The sequence below is a fragment of the Bufo bufo genome, chromosome 11 (assembly GCF_905171765.1).
Source record: "Bufo bufo chromosome 11, aBufBuf1.1, whole genome shotgun sequence".
Lineage (NCBI taxonomy): Eukaryota > Metazoa > Chordata > Amphibia > Anura > Bufonidae > Bufo > Bufo bufo.
This window is the reverse complement of record NC_053399.1, coordinates 80,799,997-80,826,900: the sequence shown is the minus strand read 5'-3', so window position 1 is coordinate 80,826,900 and position 26,904 is coordinate 80,799,997. Positions and strand designations below refer to the sequence as shown.

Sequence of the window (26,904 nt, the reverse complement as noted above, 5' to 3'; positions counted from 1 at the left end):
CCTAAAATGAGCACAGATGATACCTTATAAATTAAAGGATTGATACAGCGGTACACACCGCTCCATGGGTGAATGGTGCAGAGATGCAATACCACCTACAACCTGGAGGCAGGGAGCCCCCATCACGTTGTACCCATAACTGTCCTTATCCTCTACCCCCCATGATGCTCATGGACACTTTGTGCACATCATACAGAAAACAAATTCTAATAAGTATGCTTTAATGAAACAAAAACAATGTTCAACCTGAGTATTGTCAGTAAGTTTTATTCAAAGGGAAGCAACTTCAGAGATATTTATGGGAGATATGAACATTTTAGGTGTAAAGGTATTTTTGCCCCCTTTACTGCTACAACAGCCTAACTAGTCATCCATCACTGTAAAAAAGTGGATTCCGGGTAAACTGAATCTGTGGATGATTTGCAGTGTGATCTCACACTTACCGCTAGGAATATTCCAGCGAGTGGTTAATATGTGCTATTTTCTGCTCTCAAGTACAATGGAAATAACGTTATGGGGTGGATCAAGATTAAAAATATGGCTGTTTTATTTCAGAACGAGTGGTACCAGACCCCAACCCATGGAAAGGAAGCAGCCATGTTTTTGCATTCTTATTCTACCCCAGACAATCATGGTTTAGTTCCCTTTAGCAGAAATTTTGGAAGTGCTGGTGGGTTAGACTTAAATCACACTGCAACACATCCAGGAACAGGTCTGTACCATACCCATGGCCTTTCCCACTACAATCCTATAGGAATATGTGATAATCCTTCTGTAAAAGCTCTGGTACATACAGTGTTAATCACGTCGTTAAGTTCTAGATGTCCGCTCTTTCAGAAATGCAGGTCATTTAATGGCGTGATGGCCGTATTACATTCAAATGAGCAATCCCTAAAAGCTGGCCCGGACCCGTGCATCAACACGAAGGCTCCACGATGAGCAGATGAGTTATTGGGATGTTTAACGGCCAAAAATATTAAATGGGAACCCACAAATCGTACCAAGAGAGTGAGTTCTTGTGTTAGCCTTAATGTACAAACTACCGCTACATCTAACCCTATACGAAGTGGAGTGTAAGTCGGTGTGCACAAGGAATTCAGTGGTTTTGTCGACAGATGAATCCAAGTACAAATAACATTTGCATCTATGAATAAACCCTCACACTGTTAAATATAAATATAGGAAGTATAAATAGGGGGAGAGTTTTTAGTTGTATTTTTATTTTTAGATTTAATGACCAATTTGTCCTTTTGCTTGAACCCAGGCAGTAAGGTATGTGGCTTCTTTCAGTGTTAAACCATGTAATGGCCTGGGCAGGGGACCGGTCACACCACGTACAGCGGTAGCTTTTTATCCCCAGGCATAGGATTATTCACACAGCGGTAGCAGAGGTCACTGTTCCCATGTATTTGGATTATTTCCCCCTCTAAATCCCTTTTAAATGTTATTTTAGGGCCGATATCTGTGCCGAATAATTTCATCATATATTGTAAGGCCTTAAAGGGGTATTCTGGTTTTATAAAATCGATGAGGTTAGGTCATCAATTTTAGATTGGTGGAGGGTAGACTCTCAGCACCCTTGCTGATCTCTTAGAAGGGGCTGCATTCTTTTCAATGCTTACCTGCACGCTGTCTACGTGGTGGTGGTGGTGCAGGTAAGCACTGAAGAGGATGGTTTTTCGCACCAGAGCCGCGGCCCCTTCAATCTGAAACTGGACTATCTCTAGTTCTCTACATAGAAAATGATTAATTTTTCTATTTGATCAGTAGTGCCTTTAGCTTCCACTATGAGCTCAATGTGTAAACTGTATCCACTAAGCGCCCTCTAGAGGTTGTTGCGGGCAGCAAGAAAGATATATATATCTGTCTGTTGAATCTGTTTTTTCAGCTCCATCCTCTGTATATTACTCAGTTTGGGTGGCCTTTTACATTGAGGAAGGGAACACGTGCCTCATCTACAGCTATGTAAAGAAGAGAATCTGTCAGATAGTGCTAGCATTACTATGGCCAAGTGCAGAAGCTCTCACTGCATGGCACATAGGGAAAACCACAATTCCATGACCGGTTCCCTTTAATCCATCACTCACACTAGTTATTCATCTACCATGTAACACCGTATAAGCAGTGCATTTGCTTTTGCAGCCTTTAAAGTACCAACATTTTCTGCCGAGAGTGTAGTTAAGACTTTTCAGTTTCCTTTTTTTAAAACAAAAAATAAAGATTTACTCCCTCGGATGTAACATTACAAATACAAAAAAAAAAAATGTAACTTCAAGCTTAGCTTTAAATAATCTGAGCAATAGTAACACAATAGTAAAAAAAAAAAATGCAAAAGGGAGTAAGTGGATGGTTCTCTGCTGGAAAGAGCCGTTGGCACAAGTTAGTGTGTGATATCCAGAGACCCAGGATTTTAAGAAGTAGTGTTGAAAAGACGACCTCTGCAGCAAAAGGCTAGAAGTTGGATTTTGAGTGTCCGAATATACAGATGGGGAAGTGCTTGACATGAGACGACCACTGGGCTGCCAGCTGGAAAAACTTCACGTCGTTCCATTCGACACCATCAATGAGCACTGATGTAGAAGGAAACAACAGACAGTAAAGGTTTATGTATGTGTGGCCATGCTAATTACCACTCCCATATCACCTATTGGGAAGGCATTTACACCAGTGATCTCCATCCTGGGCTCTCTAGCTGTTGAAAAGCTACAACAGCATTAAAAGGGGTTTTCTTACTTCAGCTAGTGGCATGTATCATGTAGAGAAAGTTAGTACAAGGCACCTACTAATGTATTTTTATTGTCCATATTGCTTCCTTTGCTGGCTGGATTCATTTTTCCATCACATTATACACTGCTCGTTTCCATGGCTACAGACCACCCTGCAATCCAGCAGTGGTGGCCGTGCTTCGACACCACCAGAGAGGCCGGTGCTTTTTCTTGTAGAGGGACCACAATACTGCACATAGGCCAGCTCTTTTTCCTATAATGTGCATGCACAGTCACTGCTGCTGGTTTGCAGGGTGGTCCTAATCCCTGGAAACATCCTGCCAGCAAAGGAGGCAATATCCACAATCACAATACATTAGTAAGTGCCTTGTATTAACTTTCTCTACATGATAAATGCCATTGGCTGAAGTCAGACAACCCCTTTTTCTTAGGAGCACCCCTTTAAAAGGGAAACATTCACCTGATTTGGGGCTACTAAACCACCCGCATGCCATAATGCAGCTGGGGTTTAGGATACCAAACCCATCTGTCCCTGTAAAGAATGGTAAATAAACTTACCATGGGCACACTGTGCCAAAGGATAGGTCTGTACGCCTCGCTTCAATTCACATTGTGTTGGATACGCATAATGAAGCAAGGTGCATCGTCTTTGACTTCATATGCCCTCATTATAATGGAGAGTCCTGGACTCTTCTCCTGGTAAGTTAACTTTTTTTTTTTTGCAGGGACAGTAAACCCCAGCTGCATAGTCATGTTGTTATTTTAATAGCCCAAAACAAAGTGCCAGTTTTTCTCTGGGAATTCTTATTTCCCGCCCATATTCCTTGGGGGACACAGGAGACCTTGGGTATAGCTCAACTCCCTAGGAGGTGTGACACTAAGTCACAGCTATACCCTCAGCCTGGAGAGAGAGAAACTGCCAGTTGCGTGTCCAAGTAGTGAGAAAGGCAGTTTCTCTCTCTCCAGGCTGAGGGTATAGCTGTGACTTAGTGTCACACCTCCTAGGGAGTTGAGCTATACCCAAGGTCTTCTGTGTCCCCCAAGGAAGAGCGAGAAAGAGATTTTACTGGTAAGGCTACTTTCACCCTTGCGTTGTTCTTTTCCGGCATAGAGTTCCGTCCTAGGGGCTCTATACCGGAAAAGAACTGATCAGGCATATATATCCCTATGCATTCTGAATGGAGAGTAATCCGTTCAGTTTGCATCAGGATGTCTTCAGTTCAGTCGTTTTGACTGATCAGGCAAAAGAGAAAACCGCAGCATGCTACGGTTTTCTCTCCGGCGAAAAAAAAAAATGAAGACTTGCCTGAACGCCGGATCCGGCATTTTTTCCCATAGGAATGAATTAGCGCCGGATCCGGCATTCAGAATACCGGATCCGTCGTTCCGGCATGCGCAGATCGGTAAAAATGTGAAAAAATGTACAAGACGGATCCGTCGGTCCGCATGACAAGCGGAGAGACTGATCCGTCCTTGCAATGCATTTGTGAGACGGATCCGCACCCGGATCCGTCTCACAGGTGCTTTCAGTCAGCGGCGGATCCGGCGGGCAGTTACGACGACGGAACTGCCCGCCGGATCACACTGCCGCAAGTGTGAAAGTAGCTTAAGTTATACAAAAATCTCGTTTTTTCAGCAGTTGCCCATAGCCTGCCTTTAGAAACAGAAGATACTTAATTGTTTCCTACTGTGGAAAGTCCCCAGCTTGTTTTCGTCCAGTGCTGCATGGCCAAGGTCACATGCTCCACTGCAGCCAATGACTGGTTTCAGAGGTGACGTGCTCCTTTTTGCCAGTGCAGTGGAGCCTGTGACTGATCATGAAGCACTGGCAGAAAACAGGTATGGATAATTTGTTTCCAAAGGCAGGCTGTGGGCACTTGCAGATAAATGGGTATTCCCAGAGACCCCCTTTAAGCTGATGCCTGAAATGTCCCACCAAGATGAGTGCCATCTTGTTACAAGTAATCAGATTTCAATGATCGAGAAGACGGAAGGTCCACACTAAATGATCACCAGAAAAGATTCCATACCTCTGAGCATGTTCTGCTGATGTTTCGCTGTGCAAATCAATCTGCTGATGCCTTCAATGCATTGATATTTAGATTCTACATCTTTGTCTTTAGTCTTTTTAGGCAAAAACATGACTGGAAGATAATAAAGTGAGTGTTACTGCACAGGACCAGGTGACTATGGAAGATTTCAGAAGACGGGTGTTGATCTTGCAGCATCTCAATAATGGACAGATTACTGCACATAAACAGGTAACAAAGAATAAAGACATAAGTTTGATTTCACCACGGATTTTGTGGTATGGTTTTCCACTGCAGGTTCAATTTAAGATCGTCATACAGGAAATCCGCCACGTGTGAGTGTACCCTAAAATGTCAGTTATACTAAACCATGCAGATTCTGCAAACCCCCCAATATACTTGGGCCAACAGTTAAAGGGGTTTTCTGAGTGAATTCCGACCCGCTTTGTTCACATGAACACCGTATCAACCAGTCCTGGCACTGTCATGTGGCATCTCGGGGTTGAAGCTTTAAGATGGAGCACAAAAGCAGCAACGTTTTGGCTAACCAGGCCTTCTGCAAGCTGTATGCCAAAATGGTGTCGCTCTTATTCTTTTGTGTTCCAAGCCTTAAAATTTATGGTAAATTTGGATTCTCTAGGGGTTTAGGAGGCGCACATATTATCTTACCCTAGTGCACAGTTACCAGGTAGACCTTCTTACATTTTTTTATATCCAGCATGATAAAGGAGTTTTCTGAAATCCGTCCGGTTCTCAGAAAACTATCAGCCAATCTTAACGAATGCTAATTGAAGAGTCCAGGATGTGTCCTGTATCTCCACCAGCTGTAAATGGTCCGGTTACCTTTTTTGTTTTTCTCCTTTGTGACAACGGTCATGGACATGGTGGGAGCAGCGGGGACATCGTTACCGTTGGGGAGCCTGCTGACCTGCAGCGAGCGAAAAGTGCATTTTAAAGTGTTCTTAGCGGATGTAGATTCCCTTTTCTCAGCCTCCTTCTTCTTCTCAGTGACCGGGGCTGCTATCCAGTAATCCAACTGAAGTCCCATGAGCTCACCCCCAGGGCTTTGGCTGGGGGGAAAAAAAAGAACCATTTTAACCCTTCAGATTGAGACTCACTTCTGGTCATAAATACCCAACATATGTTATTGAATGCTATTGACCCAATGTCTCAGGTCTCTGCTACTGTAATGTTACCTAAAACCTATCATCTTCCTGACAGATCTGTTTTAGTAAATACTTGTATTCTCCAGAAAATAAAAAAAACATCTTTTTCTTAGGACTTAGGCTGCCCCTCTGAGTTCACCCGGAAATGTATGAATAAGACAACTGGGATCCTTATTAAACAGGCATCTCCCTACACACCGTATTGATACAGGGAATGGTAACACCCTCTTCTCAATTTAGTCCCAAATTTCCAAGAGGAATAACGGAGGAACTGCTATTTTATGAGGACTCCCAAGTTTTCTTTAATTACCAGACATGTCAAGAGAGGTGACAGATCATGATGTGCCCACTATTGTTTGCACGACAGCTCATTTTACACTCTATGTCGCTGGGCAGTATTATAACGCACAAATTGCTCCCTGGATTTATCCTGCAATGTGAATTTTTTATTTTTTTTACCTGGGCGAAGAAAATCCAGCTGTAACAGAAGGAGAGGACGGAGGAGTCGGAGAGGCTTCCTTGATAGCTGGCGACACAGAGGGGGGAGTGGATGACAGTACAGTGGAGCCGGACGGAGCAGCATCATCTGAATCTCCTGTTAGGAAGCAGATCACAGAATCCCAGTCAGACTCCAAGATATACACCATACAGCTCACACAGTCCGATTACAGCTTGGCCTTGGCATTTTTCAACCCTATGTGACAAGAGGCTGCTGGAAAGCTAGAACTAAATATTCACTTCAACTGTCGTGTAGTAACATGTGCCGGCATCTTTTATTTACTATGGTACTGGGTTATCAAAAGGCTCCAGCTTTCCAGATTGTTCTTCATTGTCAAAATCGGTCTCACAAAACAATGTTTCGGGGCACAATCAGCCCTTTTGATAAACCGGAAACTCTCTTTATGAAACCACGTTTTAGAAATACTGCATACTGACCGGAGGTTGCAGACGACTGCTCCACAATACCAACTTTTACCACCTATAAAAAACAGATAAGAGGACCTTTATATAGATAGGTGCTGCGGTGCTTTAAAGGTTAATTTGCCATGATCACCAATTGTTCTGGTTCTTCATGACCTAACATAGCACTGCGTTTCCATCTCCTTGTATAACTAGTACATAGTTTCCACTGTCATGGGCAAGGCCTGTACAGATTTTAAAAAAAGTCTCAGCAGGACCAAGGATCTTATAGGGGAGCTCTGCTAACACTGATGCAGTGTGAGAGATATGCCAGTATCCCCCTTGCTGTGCAGTACATATATCAGCAGGGGGCAGATTTCATTTTACAACACATTTTTAAGTAGAAAAGTTGAGGAATTTAAGTTTTACAAAGTTCCACTCCTCCTCACGTCTATGTCGGAAGAAGTGGAACAAGTGCCTTATAACTACAATACTCATTCTGAACAAAAGATTTACACCAGACAACTTTTACACAGTGCATGCTAAAACTGGCTGCCTGCAGCCACCACTAGAGGGAGCTTTGTGTACATGAACTTACACAGTTACCATTGAAGGTTGTAAAGAAAAATCTATTTGCTCTGAGCTCCCCTAGTGGTGGCTGAAGGAAAATGCTGTAATCCTCATGTCAGGGGCCCAAGCCTGAACTATGCCTGCTTTCTAACCGTGGTGTGGTCTGCCTTTATCGTGAGTATGCCACCAGCAGTGAAGGACTGCAGCATCTTTCAGATGGACATTTTCTTCCAAAGCAGCCAGTGTAAAAGAAAACCGATGAAAGTCATGCAAGGATCAAATGAAGCAAAAAGGTGAGTTCACACTGAGTTCCAAAACATCTTACAGAAGATCAGGCTTTATATACCCCAGATATACTTACACCAACAAAAGGTATGAATTTCTGTGATGAATCCTCATCAGGACTAAAAGAGGATTAAAAAAATAAAATAAAAATTAAACATTTTTTTTTTAAACGACGAAATAAATAAATTTCAGCCGAACATGACATTTATACTGCCTGATCCTTTCTACAAAGTAGCTCCACATTGCACTATCCCACGTTTTTTTTTTTTTTTCCCCCCATTCGATTCATACAAAATCCAACAGGGAAAAAAAAACTCTGTATTCCACAGTGTGAATTTACAGAAATCCTACTATGGCTCTATTCATCATAAACCTGTATGCAACTTGAGTCCTAATCATGAATTTTTGGAACACTGTAGGAAACATGCAAAAGCATGATGTTAGAATTTTACAAATGTACATAGCCTTTAAATTACATCTTCGGAGGCAATTTTTTTTTTAAGGATTGCATATTACTCATTTTTGGCTAAACATTTTTGCTAGCTGTGTGACTGGTACTTTCCCTTTGTCCCAGTCATCTAATAAACATTACCTCTAAACTACTGAGAGGTCATAAGAATATGGCTTAACTAAGTGTTTATCAGTAAGATAAGAACTGAGCTATAATGAGTGTTTGAGGTCAGAAAGTAGAGATAAGGAGTTCGTCAGCTCCCCAAATGACGGAAAAGACAGAAAATCCATAGGCTGCTATTAGATTATGTCAGCTCTGTACAGAAAAAAGGACGGCATATTTTTTAACAAAGACCAATTAAAGAAATTATTTTAGCTTAAAATGAGTACAATGCAATAATAAAAAATTGCCCCCAAAAGGTGTACATAGCCTTTATAAAAAAAAAATAAATCACAAGTCAACAGGTCGCAATCTAAAATCTAAAGGACCTTTACATGTGCAAAATGTCAACAATGTTAAATCCAGAATAAAAACTGGAGGATAAAGAAAAATAAAATGTTGTGAAACTTAATTCTATTTCTTACTGTAACTAGGCTATAAAAATAACTAAGGTAAGTGCTAAAGTGTCATTTATTAGGTTAGATCATACAATGGTCTACGAGCTCGGAGGTGGCAGAAGGTTACAGTAACCGCAGCAGGCAGCTAAAGGGCATTAGATACAAAACAGAACACAATGCAGTCACATTCAGAAACCAGGCAGGGGCCCATTCCTTACACCCTCAAAAAGGATCTGACCCTGCAAGCACAAGGTGGAAAACGTTCAAAGCAGCCCCACAGCCGCCGTCATCTCCGTTGCCCCCACATTCCACCACTGGTGGCACCCCTCTCAGATGTTGCTTGGAAGGTTATTTATAGAGAGGAACTTTCAGAACCTTCAACAAGATGTCTCTTATCTGCTAGCAGTTAAAGGGAGTGTGTCATCTCTAAAAATCAGGTTTAAAATAAGTATACCGCCATATAGGGTAGATGTCCAGAAATATTACTGTAGCTTGTGATCATCCAGTCCTCTAATCCGGAGAAATGCTTCTTTTTATTTTATTGCATAAGGCTTTTTGTACACCACGGCTCCACCAATGATAAACATTTGTTTTTAGGGACTCCAAGCACGGGCATAGAGGTGTGACTGGGGCGACTCCACGGGAAGTCAGCAGCTGCCGTATAGGTGCTAAACCCCAGAACACAGTAGGGCCAATTTTCCAAATTGTGTTTTGTCGGAATGTGGGAGAAACCCATGGAAACACGGGGAGAACACACAAACTCCATGCAGATGTTGTCCCCGATGGGATTCAAGTCACCAGTGCCTCCCCCTTGTTTGACTGACAATCCTTAAAATTTCAGAGCCAGTGCACCAAATGTAGAGGCCCCACCCACGTTGCACTAAAACCGTACTTACATAAAAGTAAAAAGCAGCACTTTTCAGTATTGGAGGAGTCGATTTTCACAAGAAAGGTATGGTTATGTTAGCAACACCTAAATGGAGGTATGCTTACTTTGATACCGATTGGGCAGATACAGACTCCCTTTAAAATCTTATTTTATATTTGCAAACACACTGACTTCATATCTACATTAAAAGGGCAACTGCAGTCAGATGTATAATCCATAAGGTTCAGTGTATATGGCGAGCTCTTCCGATCATCAGAAGCTCTCATTTGTTTGATCATCTTGGCCACTTACACCAATATTATATATATCAAGTGTGACTGGAGTTGCTCTTTAAGGCACTAGGGATATTAAAAAAACAAAACAAACAAAGGCAATGCGTCTCTAGCAAAGCTCGCATGTCATATATAAGTGCAGCAAGAATAAAAGAAAACATGGTTACCCAGAGAGGACATGATACCTAAAGGCAAAATCAAAATGAAAACTTTTTTTCCTTTTGAGAAAGCAACCATAAATGGAAATGAAGGAAAAAAAACAGAAGAGCAGAAAAGTTAGATCACAACATCGTTCACACAAATGCTTTCTACCCGGATCCCTGACACTGCCCAAAGGGGAATGTTATTCATTCTGGGTCATGTTGTTCTCCTAACTGATCACTGCCCAAAATGTATGTGAATAATGATCTGCATAGCACTGAATAACGGAGCCAAATTGTATCTCCAGACTGATGGCAATTACTTAGGACAGGCCATCAATATATGATCGGGGGGGGGGGGTGTCTGACACTCAGGGATCCCACCAATGTGCAGAATAATAGTCACTTTAAAGAGGACCTTTCATCACGCCTGACATTCCTGTATTAATAGCTACATGCATCCCCCATGTAATAACAATTCTGGAGCATCCATTCTTATGGTTCTATGTTGTACCATTCATGTGTTATTTCTACTAGAAGTGATGAATGAATTACTAGCAGTCTGCAGTAAGGGTACAAAGGAGAGGTAACATGTTGGGGGGGGGGGGGTATACCTGTACAGACTGACTGACCAATCAGTGCTGCCATTTTCAGTCTGTGCAGGTACACCCCCCCAACTGGTTACCTCCCCTCTGTACACTTACTGCAGACTGCTAGCAATTCATTCATAACTTCTAGTAGAAATCATAAAGGAATGGCACAACATACAGACATAAGAGTAGATGCTCCAGAATTGTTATCACATTGGCGATGCATGAAGCTAATAAAACAGGAATGTCAGGAGAGGTGACAGGTCCTTTATAATATTTAACAGGGTCCTGCTTTGCTAGGTAATTCAGCTAAAATCCATTCACATGAGCGCCAAAGCCCTAATCGCTGGTGAAAGTAGCCCAGCTCATGTACCCAGGACAACAGTGGATGTGTCCCAATGGACTGCATCTCTGTATCTATCAGATCTCACAGGTACTAAATTCTAATTCATTTCTAACTTCTCCTTCTCCAGTTAAAGGGGATTTCTGGGTACACAAAATAGGTTAAAAACACCATAAAATGGAAAAAAAAAAACTTTCAGATTATGCAGCGGTCCCGCACGGCTCCTGTGTTTACTAGAAGTAATGATGTTTCTCGCGTAGAGAAGACTCATCACACGAGGGAAGTGGCCAATAATGCCAGCATCATTTAACCCACATAATCAGAAAGTTGCTGTTTTAAATAAAAGTGTAACTGATGTGATGTCATGTGTGTACAGGAGGAATAAAATGATATCTGACAAGTATACGAATTGTGATCTGCATATTTTACCAGTTTTCCTCTCTGTAGGCTTCATCTCTAATTGCAGCTAATCTCCATCCACTATGGAGCTAAACTAAAGAAAAACTGACAATCATGTTTCCCATACACAGAAATAAGTGGAGATGCTGCTCTGTATCTTTCTGTGGCACACCCACATAAGCAGCACCATGGAGGACAGCAGTACTGAGCAGTGTAGATGTGAATCTAACACTAAGGTGAAGTATTAAAACACCTACTAGATGCAGCATTTCAGTGTTTGTGCCCCTCTCTCATTGCAGCTATAACCTGATCTCTCATCGACTCTGATCAATCTTCATTTCTGCTTCTCTAAAGACAGATGTTACCAGTGAAATGAGTGTAAGTGATCGGTGCAGAGGCGCAGGAGATGAGCCTGATAAGTGCAGAAAGAGGCGTTTTTCTGTTATAAGCTGTATTACTAAATTTCTTATCATTATGTGTACAATTGATTTATGGACAAAAAACTGCCTAAAACAATAGGTGCTGTTTAAGCTTGTTCCATGTATCCAAAAATCCCTTTCCATGTAAATCCATTAAGTGATATATACATAAACAAGTCTCCATATACAGCCGTATCGGAAACAAATAAAACATGCCATATTCAACATACCCGATTTAAAATAATTACTACCTAAAACCCACAGTATACCTTTTCTGTTTGTAAGTCAACATGGCCTCCGCTATAGGCAGCTGATGTGCATAGTTTGCTCCAGCAATGTACTGTGTAACACGCGAAACTACATCTGACGGGTCCTGTATTGTAGACAGCAGGGAAACATCTGGAGAAAAATAAAAAATGCTACCATGTGAAAATCATCTCCGTAACTGATCTCTAAAAACACATAAGTGTATGACCTAACTTAAACCTCTGCAGTGTGGACTGACTTATTTAAAGGTCTACACCTTCAGTAGATGTTCTATTAATTACACTTTTTGAAAAGAAAAGAAAATCATTTGTTTTTGTGTCACCATTTTTTGATAACCAGATCCCCCCCCCATTTTTCAATTGATAAAGCTGTGAGAGGGCTTTTTTTTGTTAGATGAAGTGACATTTTCTTTGGTACCATTCTGGGAGACACATGACTTTTTGATCACTTTTGATTCTATTTCATGGTGAGGCTAGAGGAGCAAAAAAAAACAAACATTAATTTGGAAACTGTTTTTATTTTTGAAGGCATTCTACCTTAGAGATGATTACCGACACAGTAATGACATTTATGGGTACATTTTCTTTTTATATTTTAACATAATAAGCATATTATGACAAAAAAGCACTTTTATAAGGAAAAGTTTTTTCTTTTTTTTTGAAATAATCTATTTAACTTTTTTCTTGCGAGTATCCCATGCTTTCTGTTGTGACTTACAGAAAAAGTCCTGAGCAGGGGGCCTTTCTGCGTGATGCTATAGATAATTAAAAAAAAAAAAACTCTTGGAAAACCTCTTTATTGGAATTGTCTTACTGATTGGTGGGAGTCCAACACGCGGGACCCCAAGCGATCAGCTGTTTGAGAAGGCTGAGCTGCCCTTAGGCTATGTGACCTATGAACGTTACATCACTGGCCTAGGCAAAGCTGGAGAAGGATGCAGTGCTACCTTCTCAAACAGCTGATCGGTGGGGGTCCTAGGTGTCGGACCCCCACCAATCAGATACTGATGAGCTAGATCAGTAAAGAATGGTCAGAAAAGCGCATTTAAGTCAAGTACCATACTTAAACTTGTTATCTAGAAAATAAGCCCATCTTGTTACCTGCGGTTTGTGCATCCAGTTTTGTGAACAGTTCTCTCCAAGCTGAATCCTGGAAGAGGTTGTTGTATTTGTAGTCCACAGTGCCCAGGTATTTAGCTACAGGATTAGAACCTACAAAAAAAAAAAAAACACACATTAAGAGTTTCAACAGACCTTGGTGCGAGTAGATGTAGCGCCCAACTGCAGCCCCAGTCTAGAGACGTGCTCTACATGTTAGAACAATGAGCACCATGACGTGCGATGTGACCCAGAGGGGTTCACGTTCTCATACACTATAACCAATTGTATAGGAAACTAAATTAAAGGGGTTGTCCCACAAAAATAGTCTACATTTTCAAACCAGCACTGATCTTATCACCTTTGTAATTGCATGCAATTAAAATGGTTATATAGCCACTATATCTGTATAGCACCACATGCTGAGGTGGACACACATGCTCAGTTCCATCCTTCAAATGCCACCAGCCATATCTATTTGTGACATTTACAGGACACGTGCCCTTAGTTGCCAGATTGGCAATAAAATCTAGGAAAGAAATTGGAGTAATGAATGAGGAAGCTCTGGATCCATGTGAGCTTGGTGCTGCTTGTGGTGAGCTCTGGCCAGAATCAGTATCCTTCCACCTCTTGCAGCTATATTGCTAAGTATTGCAGAAGCTTTTCTGACAAGCAGCGAAAAAGAGAATCATTATCTAAAAACTGGACTGTGGAGAGAGTGACTGAGCATGCATGTCCACCAGCACTCAGTTCATTAGATGGATGTGTATGTTGCTATACATTTTGGACACCAGGTGGAGCCATACTACTATCATCTATAAAATGAACATGACATGTAATGATGGACACCTCCACGCCATTTCTACTGTCCTATAGCTGGCGAATCATAAGCAGTCTTGTGAATTGGATACAATTTTGCTAATCACAGAGACGTGATGGAGTGTTCTGTGCACCTTACCTAAGGGGATGATGAGAAAGCGCAAGTATCCTAACCAGTCTGGAGTCTTGTGTGACAGCTGCTCCACGAAGAGTCGGAGCACAGCACTGAGGTAATTCTGAGCTCCCGCTACTGCAACTTTTACAGGAATTGGCGGCTGCGAATTGCAATTACAGCTAAAAGAGAAGATGCAGAATCAATATGTGCAAAATATACTCCAATGTATTACAATAGGAGCGCAATGTCCCAGACATGGTAGGCACGGTGCTCATAGGACCCTAACTTCTGGACCCCACCAATATGATCTACAGCCAGGGTGGATAAAAATCAATGATTAAATAAAAAATAAAATCTGATTTTTTTTAATATAAAATACTTTTTGAGGAAAATATATTACCATCCAAAGGTTATTCCATCATGACATAAAGATTCGTTTTTGAATTATGTAGAATAAGGCTGTATACGTTTACATTTTTTGGTAAATAAATTCCATGAATCCATTCACAATGTCATGCTCTTCCAGAGGTTTTTGTAAGACTATTGGGCAGTTTCTCTGCCTACAAGATAGTATCACAGATGCTTGGTTTACTTTTGCAGTTCTCAAAACTGAATTTGACTCAGCAGAGATCACATGCCTCTTCTTCACAGCAAAAATGTTAACACATGAACAGAGTTAATTACCGTATTCTTTATGTAGAAAACTATGATTTAAATCAAATCCACCCTGTCTACAGCTATCCAAATGAAACATTACGAGACGCATCCCCTTTTAAATAGAGGAATACACCAAAATTACCTGAATAAAGACAAGTAAGGGACAGATAGAAGTTTTCATCCCTGTTTAAGGCGTAATTCATACTATATTACAGCTTAGGAAGGTCCAAGCAATATTTAAAAAAAAAAAAAAACGGAATCCATTATGAAAGAAGTCCCGTCACAGGTAGACAGACGATAGTGGGAATACAATTCAGGATACAAGGGGGGAGGGCAGTAATATCAGATGCAGCACTTACTATCGCTGTATTCTGGATACTATTGTATTAAATGCAGCTTGAATATCGGCTGGAGAGCAGGTGCTCACTAAAGGAAGGTCATGGTTTTGTAAGATATCTGAAAGAAGCTGAAAAGCAGAGCCTAATAAATACATAAAAATACTAAAAGCTGACATTTTAATGGCAAATTAACTATTTAAAAAAATAAAATAGTTAATGTTGGCATGCACTGGTAGGCTTGAGCTGGAGCCGGCCCTTGCCGATTCTCCTCCCCTTCAGCTTTGCTGACCATAGACTAACAGTGAACGCCCATATATGAATTCCAGTCTATTTTTTTTTTTAATCTAAAATATAAAAGGAACATTCCAAAATTTCAATTTTGATGGCACATCCTCAGTGATGGACCATGCCCCTCCACCAATCAGGTGTTGCCAAGTAGCTCCAAAACTACACAGCTTCATCCACTCTGTAGTAGATAGAGCTGGTAACTACAGTGCTGCCTCCATTCACTTCACTGGAAGCAGAGCTGCTGTTACCAGATCCGTCCACTACTCAGCTCATGTCGATCAGACATTGATGGCGTATCCTGAGGATAGGTCATAAATATTACAATCTTAGAATACCCCTTTAAATATTACTTTAGTATACATATATTCCCAAATACTTTTCATTGTGTCTGGGGAACAATCATCAGGAGAAATAAAATGGCCACCGTCCTATAAGTACAGACAAAACCTGTCCTAATCACATAGAGGAGGATGAGGCATCTCTTTAGCTCAGTGTTGTAAAGTAACTTGTCCTCAGGGATTATGATCCTGAATACAGATAAGATCTTCAGCTCAGTCTATGTAGGAATGGAGTTCATGAGGAGACATGAAGTACAGGGAGGAGATGTGGATAACCAGCGGCAGCACTTGTATGCACTCTCCATTACCACAGTCTGTCCTGTCCATCCTCTCTGTACTTCATGTCTCCTCATGAACTCCATTCCTACAGAGATTCAGCTAAAGATTTTATCAGCTGTATTCAGGATCATAATCTCTGACAAGGAGAGGATGATGAGGCAGCTCTTTAGCTCAGTGTTCTGTGTGATTAGGACAGGTATTGTCTGTACTAATAGGACGGCGGACATTTTATTTCACCTAAATGAGTAATATTTAAAGGGTTGTCGCACTTCAGCAAATGGCATTTATCACATAGAGAAAGTTAATAGAAGGCACTTACTAATGTATTGTGACTATCCATTTTGATTCCTTTGCTGGCTAGACTCATTTTTCCATCACATTGTACACTTTTTGATTCCATGATTATGACCAGTAGTGGTCATGCTTGCACACTTTAGGAAAACGTGCCAGCGTATGTGCGCTCCTATGGTCCTGACCACTGGAGAGACCAGCACATTTTTCTATAGCGTGCAAGCACGGCCACCGATGCTGGATTGCACGGTGGTCGTAACCATGGAAACGAAACGTGTATAATGTGATGGAAAAATGAGTCTAGCCAACAAAGGAGGCAATATGGACAATCACAATACATTAGTAAGTGCCTTGTATTAACTTCCTCTACATGCTAAATCCCACTTCCTGAAGTGACAATCCCTTTAAGTAATTTTATTTTATGAATTCCTGGAGAACCCCTTTAATTTCTAAACATTTCCCTATAGCAGCTGAAGTTTTGTTTTTCAGCCCCAGCAATACTCTAAAACTGGATGACTAAACATCTAAAATATAAATCCATTTGGAAGGTACCTGTATAATAAATAGCTGTCTGTGACAACCGCATTTAAAAACCATGCAAGTAAAGTGTACAGCACAAGCTGCTCATCCCCCCCCACATCTATATATCTCGCAGTCTGCAGCCTTGAAGGACACTTACCTGGCCCTGCCAGTCTGAAGTGTTTATGAGGATAATGTTTTCAGGAAGATGGTCATCGGAAACCAGGATGTGGTTTAGCTGATCATATACAGTTTTTCTTGGGATCTACACAGAAAACGGGTTTGAGTCATTTATTGATTTTAGGCACAATAATCCTTATGACGTAATAGAGAGTCCATATTATCAACTAGTACTTTGCAATGTTTATGTCCATTTAGTTTATAATGTGTAAATTAAGCAACAGCGACGAGAACCCTATACTTCTATGTTCTGCTAAAAATCATGTAGAGGGGTTTCCGGCACTTCGATATTGATGCCGTGGAACTGATGATCCGCTGAATGGGAGAGGAGCTGCAGTGTGACCGCACCAGATACTACACAGAGGCCTTCTGTATAGCTTCCGGCGGATGATTGTAGGGGTGCTGAACCCCCACAAGTCTGATAGAGATGACAGGTCATCAAAATCTATTCCCCCAGGAAACCCCCTTAATGTGCGTGTTGTTACAGGTCCACCATTCGTGTTTATTAACCTCTATAAAGCTCTGGGACAGACATAAATGACAACCGGACACCAATAAGAGTACTGCTTAATGAGGAGCATGCAGGAGATTGTGTTTGAGGGTGCCCATTCACTTTTAGGCCCCCTAACACTCTAATTATAAAAAAATAACAAGGTGGAGCTCCATCTCCTAGCCAAGCTTTCCTATAATGAAGATGGAGGAGATGGCCTTTAGATTCCTCGGCTGTTGGCGAGCACCTGATTTTACCTGGAGATGATTCCGAGTATCTGGTGAACGCTCATTATCGAGGCTGTTGGCTCTCTCATTCTGAGGTCGAGATGCTTGTCTTTCTTTCAGAGATGTGCTTCTACCACGTCGTCCTGTCTGCTTTCCTTCCAACCTGTGGAATGAGAAAGCGAGATATCTATGAAATCATAGCCACCGTCCAAATCTACACTGCAAGGTAAGATTTCAGACAGATCATCGTGGACCGGTCATAGTATGGACTCCACAAGGCATCTAAAAGGGTCCTGTGATATCTGGCACCAAGACTTTAGCCTCAGATCCTTTAAAGGGGTTTCTCACAAACAACATAGATCCCCTATCCACAGGACAGGAGATAAATGACTGACCGCGGGGAACGCCAGCCATGACATAAACTAGGAGCACATGTATGACCAGGACTTCATTCACTTTCATGGGACTTCCAGAAATAGTGCTGAGCGTCCACCGTTTGGACTTCTTTTTCCAGCACATACCACTAATGCTCCATTAGACTGAAATCAAGGAAATTTGGAGGCAAAAATTTGAAAACAATTGAAGACAACACCTTGATTTCTTTGTCATGTTTCACCCCCCATTCCTGCACTATATTTGCAGTGCGGCAGGGGCATCCTGCTGAAAGAGGGCGCAACTGTTGCCAGGAAGGTGGCACAAGTGAAGTTAAGATTAATGCTAGGACCTAAGGTTTTCCAGAGCATCAAATTGGTGCCATTCCAAAGGTAAATGATACACATGCACCCAGCCATCCATTGGTCCAGTTAGTAAGTCTACGTGCCCATTGAAAGCTCTTCAGGATATGGACAGGGGTTGGCATGGGTACCTTGCAGCTATGCCGTAAGCTGTTCTGACACTTTTCAGCATACTTCCACATGTGAAAGACATAAACATGTGGCTTATGCAGCAGACTAACATACATCTGCAATGGAGATCCACAGCGTAAATTGCCATGCTGCAGATCACAGGTCAGTTGACACTGCAGTTTTTAATTTTTTTCTTAAAATCTTATTCACTTGGCTGGTGCTCTACAATGCTGCTGTTCTGCTACACTGCAATCCACAAAATATATGCCATGTGTGAACCTACCCTTAAAGGAAGCCCGTCAGGAGACTCATGCATGCCCGAACCATGGGCAGCAAGAAACCCTGACAAGCTCCCTGGTAACAAACTGAGCTTCAGAGAAAACCGTTTACAAAGGAGCTGGGAATGAGGAGAAGAGTCATCTGGGCGGATCCCCGCTGACTTCTCGCCAGGTCTCAACAGTTCCTCTTTAACCTTTGCAGCCATCGGTGTAGCTCTTCTGTGGGATCGGTTGGTGCACATCGATGAACTTTGGGTCCCCGTGACCTTGTCACTGGTTTTCTGTTCCTGGACTACTACAAGATCATCCATTTTGGAGATGCTCAGACCAAGTCACCACTTGGCCCTTGTCAAAGTTCTTCAGATCCTTACGCTTGGCATTTTTCAAGGACTTGCTGCCATATCCCACCTATAGACAGGTGCTAATGTCACAGGTTGTCAGTGTTAGTCTCTTCACCTGTCAGTGCTCTTAAGGCTGATCAGTGAACACTTTAGAGAATAAAGCAAATATGATCCCAATGTAAAGTACTTTTTTCGGAATGATTTACAACAAGAAAGAGGAGCAGTATTTACCGAGTAGAAGGAATAATCAAGGACTCGGTCTTCGTTATCTTTCCGCTTGGGGGCAACCTCTCCACGAAAACATCCAGCGTGGAAAGTTCAATATCCTGTGCATCCTGCTGAGAGGTATCCTAGGGCAGGAGAAAGCATAAAGGAAAATACTGGAGAAACATAAGAGCAGCTGTACAGGAGGTGGTATTCTAATAGATCAGGATTTTTACTCTACCGCTACATGCTTACACACGGTCACAGTTAGCCATTGAGGAAATCTTACAGGAAGTCTATGATATATTCTAAAACATTATAAATAGGACCCGTCACCGATCCTGACATGTATCAAAACGGGCAATGGTGCAAGCCTCATGCTTGAGAAAGGCTCATTGGAGCTGAAATGTTGCTTGGGTCTGTATTAAAGGGGCTGTCCAAGATTTTGATGGCCTGTCCTCAGGATAGGTCACCAATATCTGATCGGTGGGTTCCGACTCCCAAGACCCCCGCTGATGAGCTGTTAGACAGCGCCAGTGGATGTGCTTGGTACTGTAGCCCAGGCCCATTTAGTAAAATGGGACTGATCTGTCCATGGGCCATGTGACTGATGAACACGACGGCGCTGGCCTAGGCAGAGGCCGCATCGCTCAGTAGGGCACCGCAGCCTCTTCAAAAGGTGGGGGGTCCTGGGAGTCGAATCCCCACCAGTCAGATATCGATGACCTATTCTGAGGATAGGCCATCAATATCAAAGTCTCGGACAACCCCTTTAACTGCCTGACTTCCATTTGTCTACTGTAATATCTATTTTAGTAACTTCTTGCATATCCCCATACGATTACACTTGTGGATAATCATTTCTTATCACTATAGCGTGCCATTCCTCTGTTATTCCTACTAGACGTTTATGAATGGATTGCCAAAAGTCTACAATAAAAGTCCAGATGGGTGTTACTGACAATGGCAGACTGTGCAGGGCCCCCCCAACTGTTAACACCCAGCTGGACCTTCATTGCAGACCGGCTGTAATTCATTCATAAATCCTAGAGGGAATAAAAAATGGAATGGCACACCACAGAGTTAATACAATGGGGACCAAAGTAGTTGCTAAAACATAAACGTCAGGAGAGGTGACCAGTCTCTAACACATCCTGAAACTAGGACATCCTCAGGAGGCAAGGATAAGGAGCATGGCAAACATGGCTTGCAGTAACTAACATACCGAATCTGCCATATGACAGCAGCCCCGAATATTGTACCCGCAGAGATAGAAGGAAAGAGAGGTGATCTTGTTAACTAATAGACACCCAAGTACTCAGCTTCGGCAAATCTATACCATCTAGAAACTGGCGTACTGAAAGTGAACGTCTGACTTTTAGTGTCATATCAACTTCTTATAAGATTTAATACAACACTTACTGCTGAGTAATTTCTTAACACAGTAAATCTTTACAGAACTCTTAAGGCCCCTTACAGACGAGCGTTTGTCACGCTGCGAGTCCTCAGCGCAGCTCCCGTCCTGACCTCCCAGCGCTGCCAAGGGTCACATAGCATTATATTGATTTATGAAGCTATGTAACCCTTACAAATCTGGAATGTATTGGATAACACTGACATAATGCTGCCAGTGTTATCCAATACATTCCAGAACTGTTAGGGTTACATAGCATCATAAATTAATATAATTCTATGTGACCCCGTCAGTGCTGGGAGGTCAGGACGGGAGCTGCACTGCAGACTCGCAGGGTGACAAATACTCTTCTGCAAGGGGCCTAACTCTTCTGCACATACAGAGTAAAAGGGAACTTTTCACCACAAAATGCAGTGCAATCTGCAGGCAGCATGTCGTAGAGCAGGAGGAGCGGAGCAGATTTCATATATAGTTTTGTACTAAGAGTCAGTAAAATTTACAATTTATACAATTTATTTCTGATTTCACTGTTCGCGGGGGGAGGTGTTATCAGTGACTGACAGCTATCTCTGTATACACGCTTACACAGAGAATGCTATCAATTACTGACAACACCTCCCCCATGTACAACTATCAGTGACTGACAGCTATCTCTGTATACACACTTACACAGAGAATGCTATATTTCGTTGATAACACCATCCCCCTAGTCACAAACAATAGATATAAATGTATGCATTACAAGATTTACTGAATCTTTTCCCACAAAAATATAAATCAATCTGCTCAGCTCCTCCTGCTCTATAACATGCTGCTTGCAGATTACTCTGCATTTTGTGGTGACAGGTCCTTTTCAGATCATAAAACTCAGGCTGCCTAAAGCGCCCATCAGGAGGAACTTTATTATAGTCTTATGGACACATTGTATCCAGTAAAATCCCTAGCTCCCTCTAGTGGTGACTGCATGCAGTCAAAATTTTATTATTTCAATCTATGGCTATAGAGGCCGGTTACAGCTCTGTAGGAGATAAACTGACCGCTGGCTGCTATATTAATGTAAATTGTTCACCACAGAATTCCGGTTTATATTATTAAAAAACAAAACAAAAAACACAAAAAGAAGAAAAAAAAACACAAAATGGTGTTGAAGGGTGGACACTAATTTTGCAGACATTTATATTACTGTACTTAAAGGTTTAGTGAAACGCAAGGGCATGTGTCAGCAGATTTGTACCTATGAAACAGGCTGCCATGTTGGCAGCTGAAAGCATCTGTACTGGTCTCATGCTCATATGTGCCCGCAATACAGAAGAAAATGTAAATTTTTTATATATGTAAATGATCCTCTAGGAGGAACGGGGGTTCTGCCATTTCACCTGGAGGCTCTGCTTTCTCTACAACCGTTGCCCCCTCTCTACTTTGATTGACATGGGCTAGGGCGTGATGACATTTTCAATGCCTGAGCCTGTCAATCAAAGTGGAGAGCATGCGGCAGTTGCAAAGAGATCAGAACCTCTGGGTGTAACGGCAACGCCTCCAGTGCACCTAGAAGATCATTTGCACCTCAGCAATGAGGGCTCAAATGGAACCAACACAGACGCCTTCAGATGTAACAGGTCAGCCAGTGTCATAGGGACAAATGTGTTAACAAGAAAACGGCGATAGGTAATGTAAGAACAGGATGGTATGCTGATGTGACAAAAGTAAGAGATAAATGCTATAACAATATGTGCTGGAGTATACAGAAGCAAAGCTTTACGTACCAGCGAAGTAGTGTCAGATGTGCTCTCAGGCGAATGCTTGGGTAGGGATGTCCGTCTTTCAGGATCCTCAAGCTGAGCAGATAAATGGAATTTTGGTGAGGACTGAGCATAAAAATGTAATTGAAAATCAAATATTAAAGTAACACATCACACACATCTACATGGCTTTGCATCACGAGATGCCAGCAAAACTGACCATCGTCTCCTGATATCAATCAATTGCCTTCTGACTTTTCACTTACGTCAGTGTTCGCAGACGGAGGGAGGTCACGGTGAGGTTTCTCAAAGTGGACGTTGCTGTGCTGTAAAACACAGTAAAAATGACGGTTCAGAGCAACAGTGGCCGGCCATCATTTATCACTGATCAAATGAAAATAACTGAAATCATTTATCTTGACTCATAGGGGCTGTCTGATGTGGTGAGACGAGATCTCCCTCTTGTCCCCATCACTGCAGGTTTAGCTCTCCGGACCGTCCTCCACTAACTCTCGTAGACGTGACCAACCTTGAGCAGGGCTACCATAAATATATTAGTCCCGATCACACCTTACTGGATAAGAGGCTGGTTTCCAGCACTGTTTGGGCCTAGTATGGGTGAGGTCCTACAGGGCCACAGCACTTGTGCTGAAATTGTGTATAGCCGGGGCCTTACCTCCAATGACGTATCCTCGGTTATTTCTAGGAGGAAATGCGAGATAGCAACAAGACAATGACAACCACTGACAACCAGATAAATGTCCTCTGAATACCAGTAAGACAACTCCAAATATTTCTGCTACTCTCATGCCGACACCGGTATTTAAAACGTGTTAATTAAAACGAGCCTCCAGTTCACAAAATATGGGAAACAAACAGAGCACTTATCGGCGGCCCTCATTTTCAAATACAGATCCATTCATCTCCGGGGTCCTCTTCTGTCATCCAAGATGGCAGCACCTCTTCTCCTACTCCCTGTGCATTGGTAGTCCAATACACTCCCTGCTTGTCCAGCCCTGATCTTTAATTGGCCAGCATTGTTCACATGAGTAGTGCTGGCCAATCAGAGGACTGCAGGAACAATATGCACCAAGTGGTCAGAAGAGGGGCCCAGTGGTAGTTGCAAAGAAGAAAAGGAGGACACCAGGTAAGTGTTACGTTTGCTCCTCTGGTCATGCGAATTTCTTGAACAGGAGGGTCACTTTAAAGGAATTCGCCTAGATTTTGATATCGATGGCCTGTCCTCAGGATAGGTCATCAATATAAGAAAGGAGGGAGCTCGACTCCCGTCACCCCTGCCAATCAGCTGTCTCACGGAGCGCCACGTCCTCTTCCCAGGCCAGTGACGTTAGCGTCATCAGTCACATGGCTAAGGCACAGCACGGTCCCGTTCACGGTGCTGAGCTGTGATACCAAGCATCACCGCTGTACAATGTATGGTGCTGTGCTTGGTAAGCTATGAAGAAAGGACTCAAAGATGTGTAAAATAATAAAGTCAATACTTACCTTACCAATCCCGTTCCCACGCTCCCTGGTACGGGAAAAGACCATTCAGCCAATCACTGGCTGACGCAGGTCTCATACTTCCAGACATGCAAGGTCTATGTAGCAGATAAGTACTTGATACCAACTAAGACGTCATTACATGGAGCCCTTCTGACCAGCTGGATGCAATATGCCCAAAAAACCATGCCGCTGCACATTCCAGCATGTGGGAAGAGGGACGTAGACTATGTGAATACCTGACGTCCAGACCAAGATCTCTTACATATTACACCACTGACACTGTAGCTGCATGCCATGATCGGGCCATCTTGTTGCAACTGAAACTTATGGGGTGGTCCTTCCAACGTCCCATACAGACTGCTCGAGGAATACATGTTTATTGACTGCCGCCTGGATAATGAGACATGTACGTGGCTTCTTAGTGAATGAATCGCCTGTCAGATATAATGTCTTTATTGTACCCGCCAGACCTGGGCTCCTCTACCAAACAATCTGCCACCTTCTGGGACCCATAGGCTTATTTACTGTCTCGGATGCTGTTTCTGGGGCCAATAAACTCTCAGCCAGTCCTAACTTTAAAAATGGATGCTATAAACCTCTACGTCACAGGGAGATGTACTTACAGGGCTTGGCAATTCTTTCTGGCTTCTGATGCTATGCAAGCTCCCAATCTCCGTCTGAGAGCTGGAGTGTGAAAGACCCTCAAAGTAAGGCCTAGAAGAACACAAATGGTGAGAAAAAAATTAGCTGCCATCTTTCCAGTACTATGAACTATGCAAACAGAGATTGGGGTCTTTCTCTAGAACTAACCACCCATGTAGGAGTGCATTTCATCCTAGTCCATCACATTAGGAGACTGGGGTCTTACGGCATATGGAAAGCTCTGGTGATATGGACTGTCAGGCTGCGCTCACATGGATACTCAAATGGATTCTGCCGTAAACTCTGCCTCACATTCATTTCTACTACTTCTACACAGATTAGTCCCACTGAACAGGGTTAACACACATGTGGATATACCATATATCAAACTGTAAACTCCCAGCTGAAGTCCTCGATTTCTCCTATCCCTTCCCATCTCCGCGAAATTCTGTCTCGCGTCCACAAATTGCAAACACCATGGTGGGCATCAGCTTCGGATCTCCTCCTCTGCTCCCAGCAGGCCTGAGGCCCATGCGCATTGATGCCCACTGCGGTGTCGGGAAATCGCAGGACGAGGGGTATGAATGACATCGCAGGGAGAGGAGAAGAGCAAGTATGAACGGTTAGGACACACACTCACTTTAATTTTGGTTTGGGCGTGCTGAGGACACTGTCGTCATCTTCCATTTCAGGTCCACTATCACTGGGGTTTTCTATATCCAGGGTGTCGTACAGTAGGTCCATATCCTCCTCGACTTCCGGAACGTGCTCCCCCGGATCCTGTTCAGAGTCAAGCACCTAGGAATATTAGTACAGAAGAAACTGAAGACATTTTCCATCTTAATTTTAGTTTCTTTAAGAAAAACCAGACCGAAACCAAAGTATTAAAGGCTTTAATGGTATGACCTTTAATACAGGTTAGGTTATCTAAAAAATAAATATATATATAGGACCTCGGTCGTTTTAATAGGAGGTATCATCACTTAAGGAATCCATTTCTTCTATTTCATTGCTTCCAATGGCCTCGGAATAGACGCAGACCAGGGATATACCCAGCTTGAGGACACCATGGAACAGCGTTGACGCGTTACAGTGTGGTCCTGTACCAGAGGTCATCTGTGAGCTACTCACTTATGGAGCGCCTCCGCCAGTTTTCATTTCATTATGGATGAAGCAATACATATATAGCTTTGAAATGAGGAGCTGAGCCAAGTCTGAAGGTTTGGATGGCAAGCATGGACTGCTCATGGCTGGTCTTCTCAATGAAATTAGGCAGCGCCTCCCTGGAAACCAGCTGGTTTCACATCCTTCAGCTCAAGGCACAACCACCATTCAAAATGGTAGCAATGAAGTGCGGTGTGACTGAAAATAAGTGCTGCGACTTTTCAGGTGGAGAATCTCTTAAAGAGACAGTAGAGCTATGATAATACCCCATGTACACCATTTTCTGGTTCTCACTTCCCATGTGACAGTGAGGGCAAATAAAATATTTACAGCCCACAAGGAAAGCGCATCCCAGACTGCACCGAAACATAAGAAGAAATCCAGGGATAGCGGCAGTAAATAGCAATGCACGGAATTGCCTACTACCCAAGGCTGTAAAACCTTACAAAATAGTCTCTCTTTGGTTAAAATTGTAATATCCTTTCACCCCCTTTACACTTTTGGGACTGTGGCCCCCATGAAAATATGTGCGGTCTGCGGCAGCTGAGTTCAGACCAGGCTAATAGTCTTAAAGGGGTATTCCCATCTCATAAAAGTGATGGTATAGCACTAGGACACCCCAAAAACCTCCAAAATTCCCACCGCTAATGTACCCAAAACTCTGTGCAAATGGCAGAAGTTAATTTGCTCCTTCTCATTTTAGTTCCAAGGGCTAAAGGGGAAACGTTTAACTGTTGACGTTCCCATTCAGGATGCCGCAGGGTACAGTGTTGCCATACCTCATCAGACACTTTAAACCTTCGTAACAGGGCCACGACTTTCTGCTTGAAGTTCTGTTGCTGTAAAATAAAACGTGACATTCATCATCTTTTTTCAGGTGGCCGAATGGTTCACAACACTCCTAAAGCGAGTCTGTCAGCAGGTCGGACCCTGCAAAACTGCTGACCGTGGCAGATCAGAGCTGTGGAGAGCAGGCCAAAGCACACGGAACAGCAGCAGTGTGAACAGGAATGTTTATTCTGCTGGGTGCCCCTTGCTATGAAGCTGCTTCACACCCCAACCCCTCTCCACTCAGTGACATCTGCAGTGGAGGGGACGGGTTAGGAGCACTTGCCGGAGCGGCTATTCA

The 26,904-nt window shown here is 42.7% G+C and overlaps 1 protein-coding gene across 5 annotated transcripts in view; it reads right to left on the bottom strand.

Moving 5' to 3' along the window:
* Positions 1-1,772: 1,772 nt before the first annotated feature.
* The window catches only part of PACS2 (phosphofurin acidic cluster sorting protein 2), a 73,012-nt gene continuing 47,880 nt past the window's right edge, over positions 1,773-26,904 (bottom strand). Inside the window, exons 8-25 of one of the 5 annotated variants that reach the window (XM_040412829.1) lie at positions 26,555-26,611; positions 25,252-25,409; positions 24,593-24,683; positions 22,730-22,789; positions 22,488-22,589; positions 19,338-19,456; positions 17,673-17,805; positions 16,906-17,010; positions 15,052-15,158; positions 14,060-14,214; positions 13,105-13,215; positions 12,007-12,136; positions 7,754-7,796; positions 6,859-6,901; positions 6,382-6,517; positions 5,600-5,826; positions 4,757-4,870; positions 1,773-2,570 (exon numbers count right to left, since the gene is read on the bottom strand). In XM_040412829.1, the coding sequence (XP_040268763.1) occupies positions 2,452-2,570; positions 4,757-4,870; positions 5,600-5,826; positions 6,382-6,517; positions 6,859-6,901; positions 7,754-7,796; positions 12,007-12,136; positions 13,105-13,215; positions 14,060-14,214; positions 15,052-15,158; positions 16,906-17,010; positions 17,673-17,805; positions 19,338-19,456; positions 22,488-22,589; positions 22,730-22,789; positions 24,593-24,683; positions 25,252-25,409; positions 26,555-26,611 (2,010 nt within the window). In that variant the 3' untranslated portion in view covers positions 1,773-2,451. Of the gene's footprint in view, positions 2,571-4,756; positions 4,871-5,599; positions 5,827-6,381; positions 6,518-6,858; positions 6,902-7,753; positions 7,797-12,006; positions 12,137-13,104; positions 13,216-14,059; positions 14,215-15,051; positions 15,159-16,905; positions 17,011-17,672; positions 17,806-19,337; positions 19,457-22,487; positions 22,590-22,729; positions 22,790-24,592; positions 24,684-25,251; positions 25,410-26,554; positions 26,615-26,904 lie in introns of all 5 variants that reach the window. The other 4 variants (XM_040412832.1, XM_040412828.1, XM_040412830.1 and 1 more) reach the window with 4 other exon arrangements.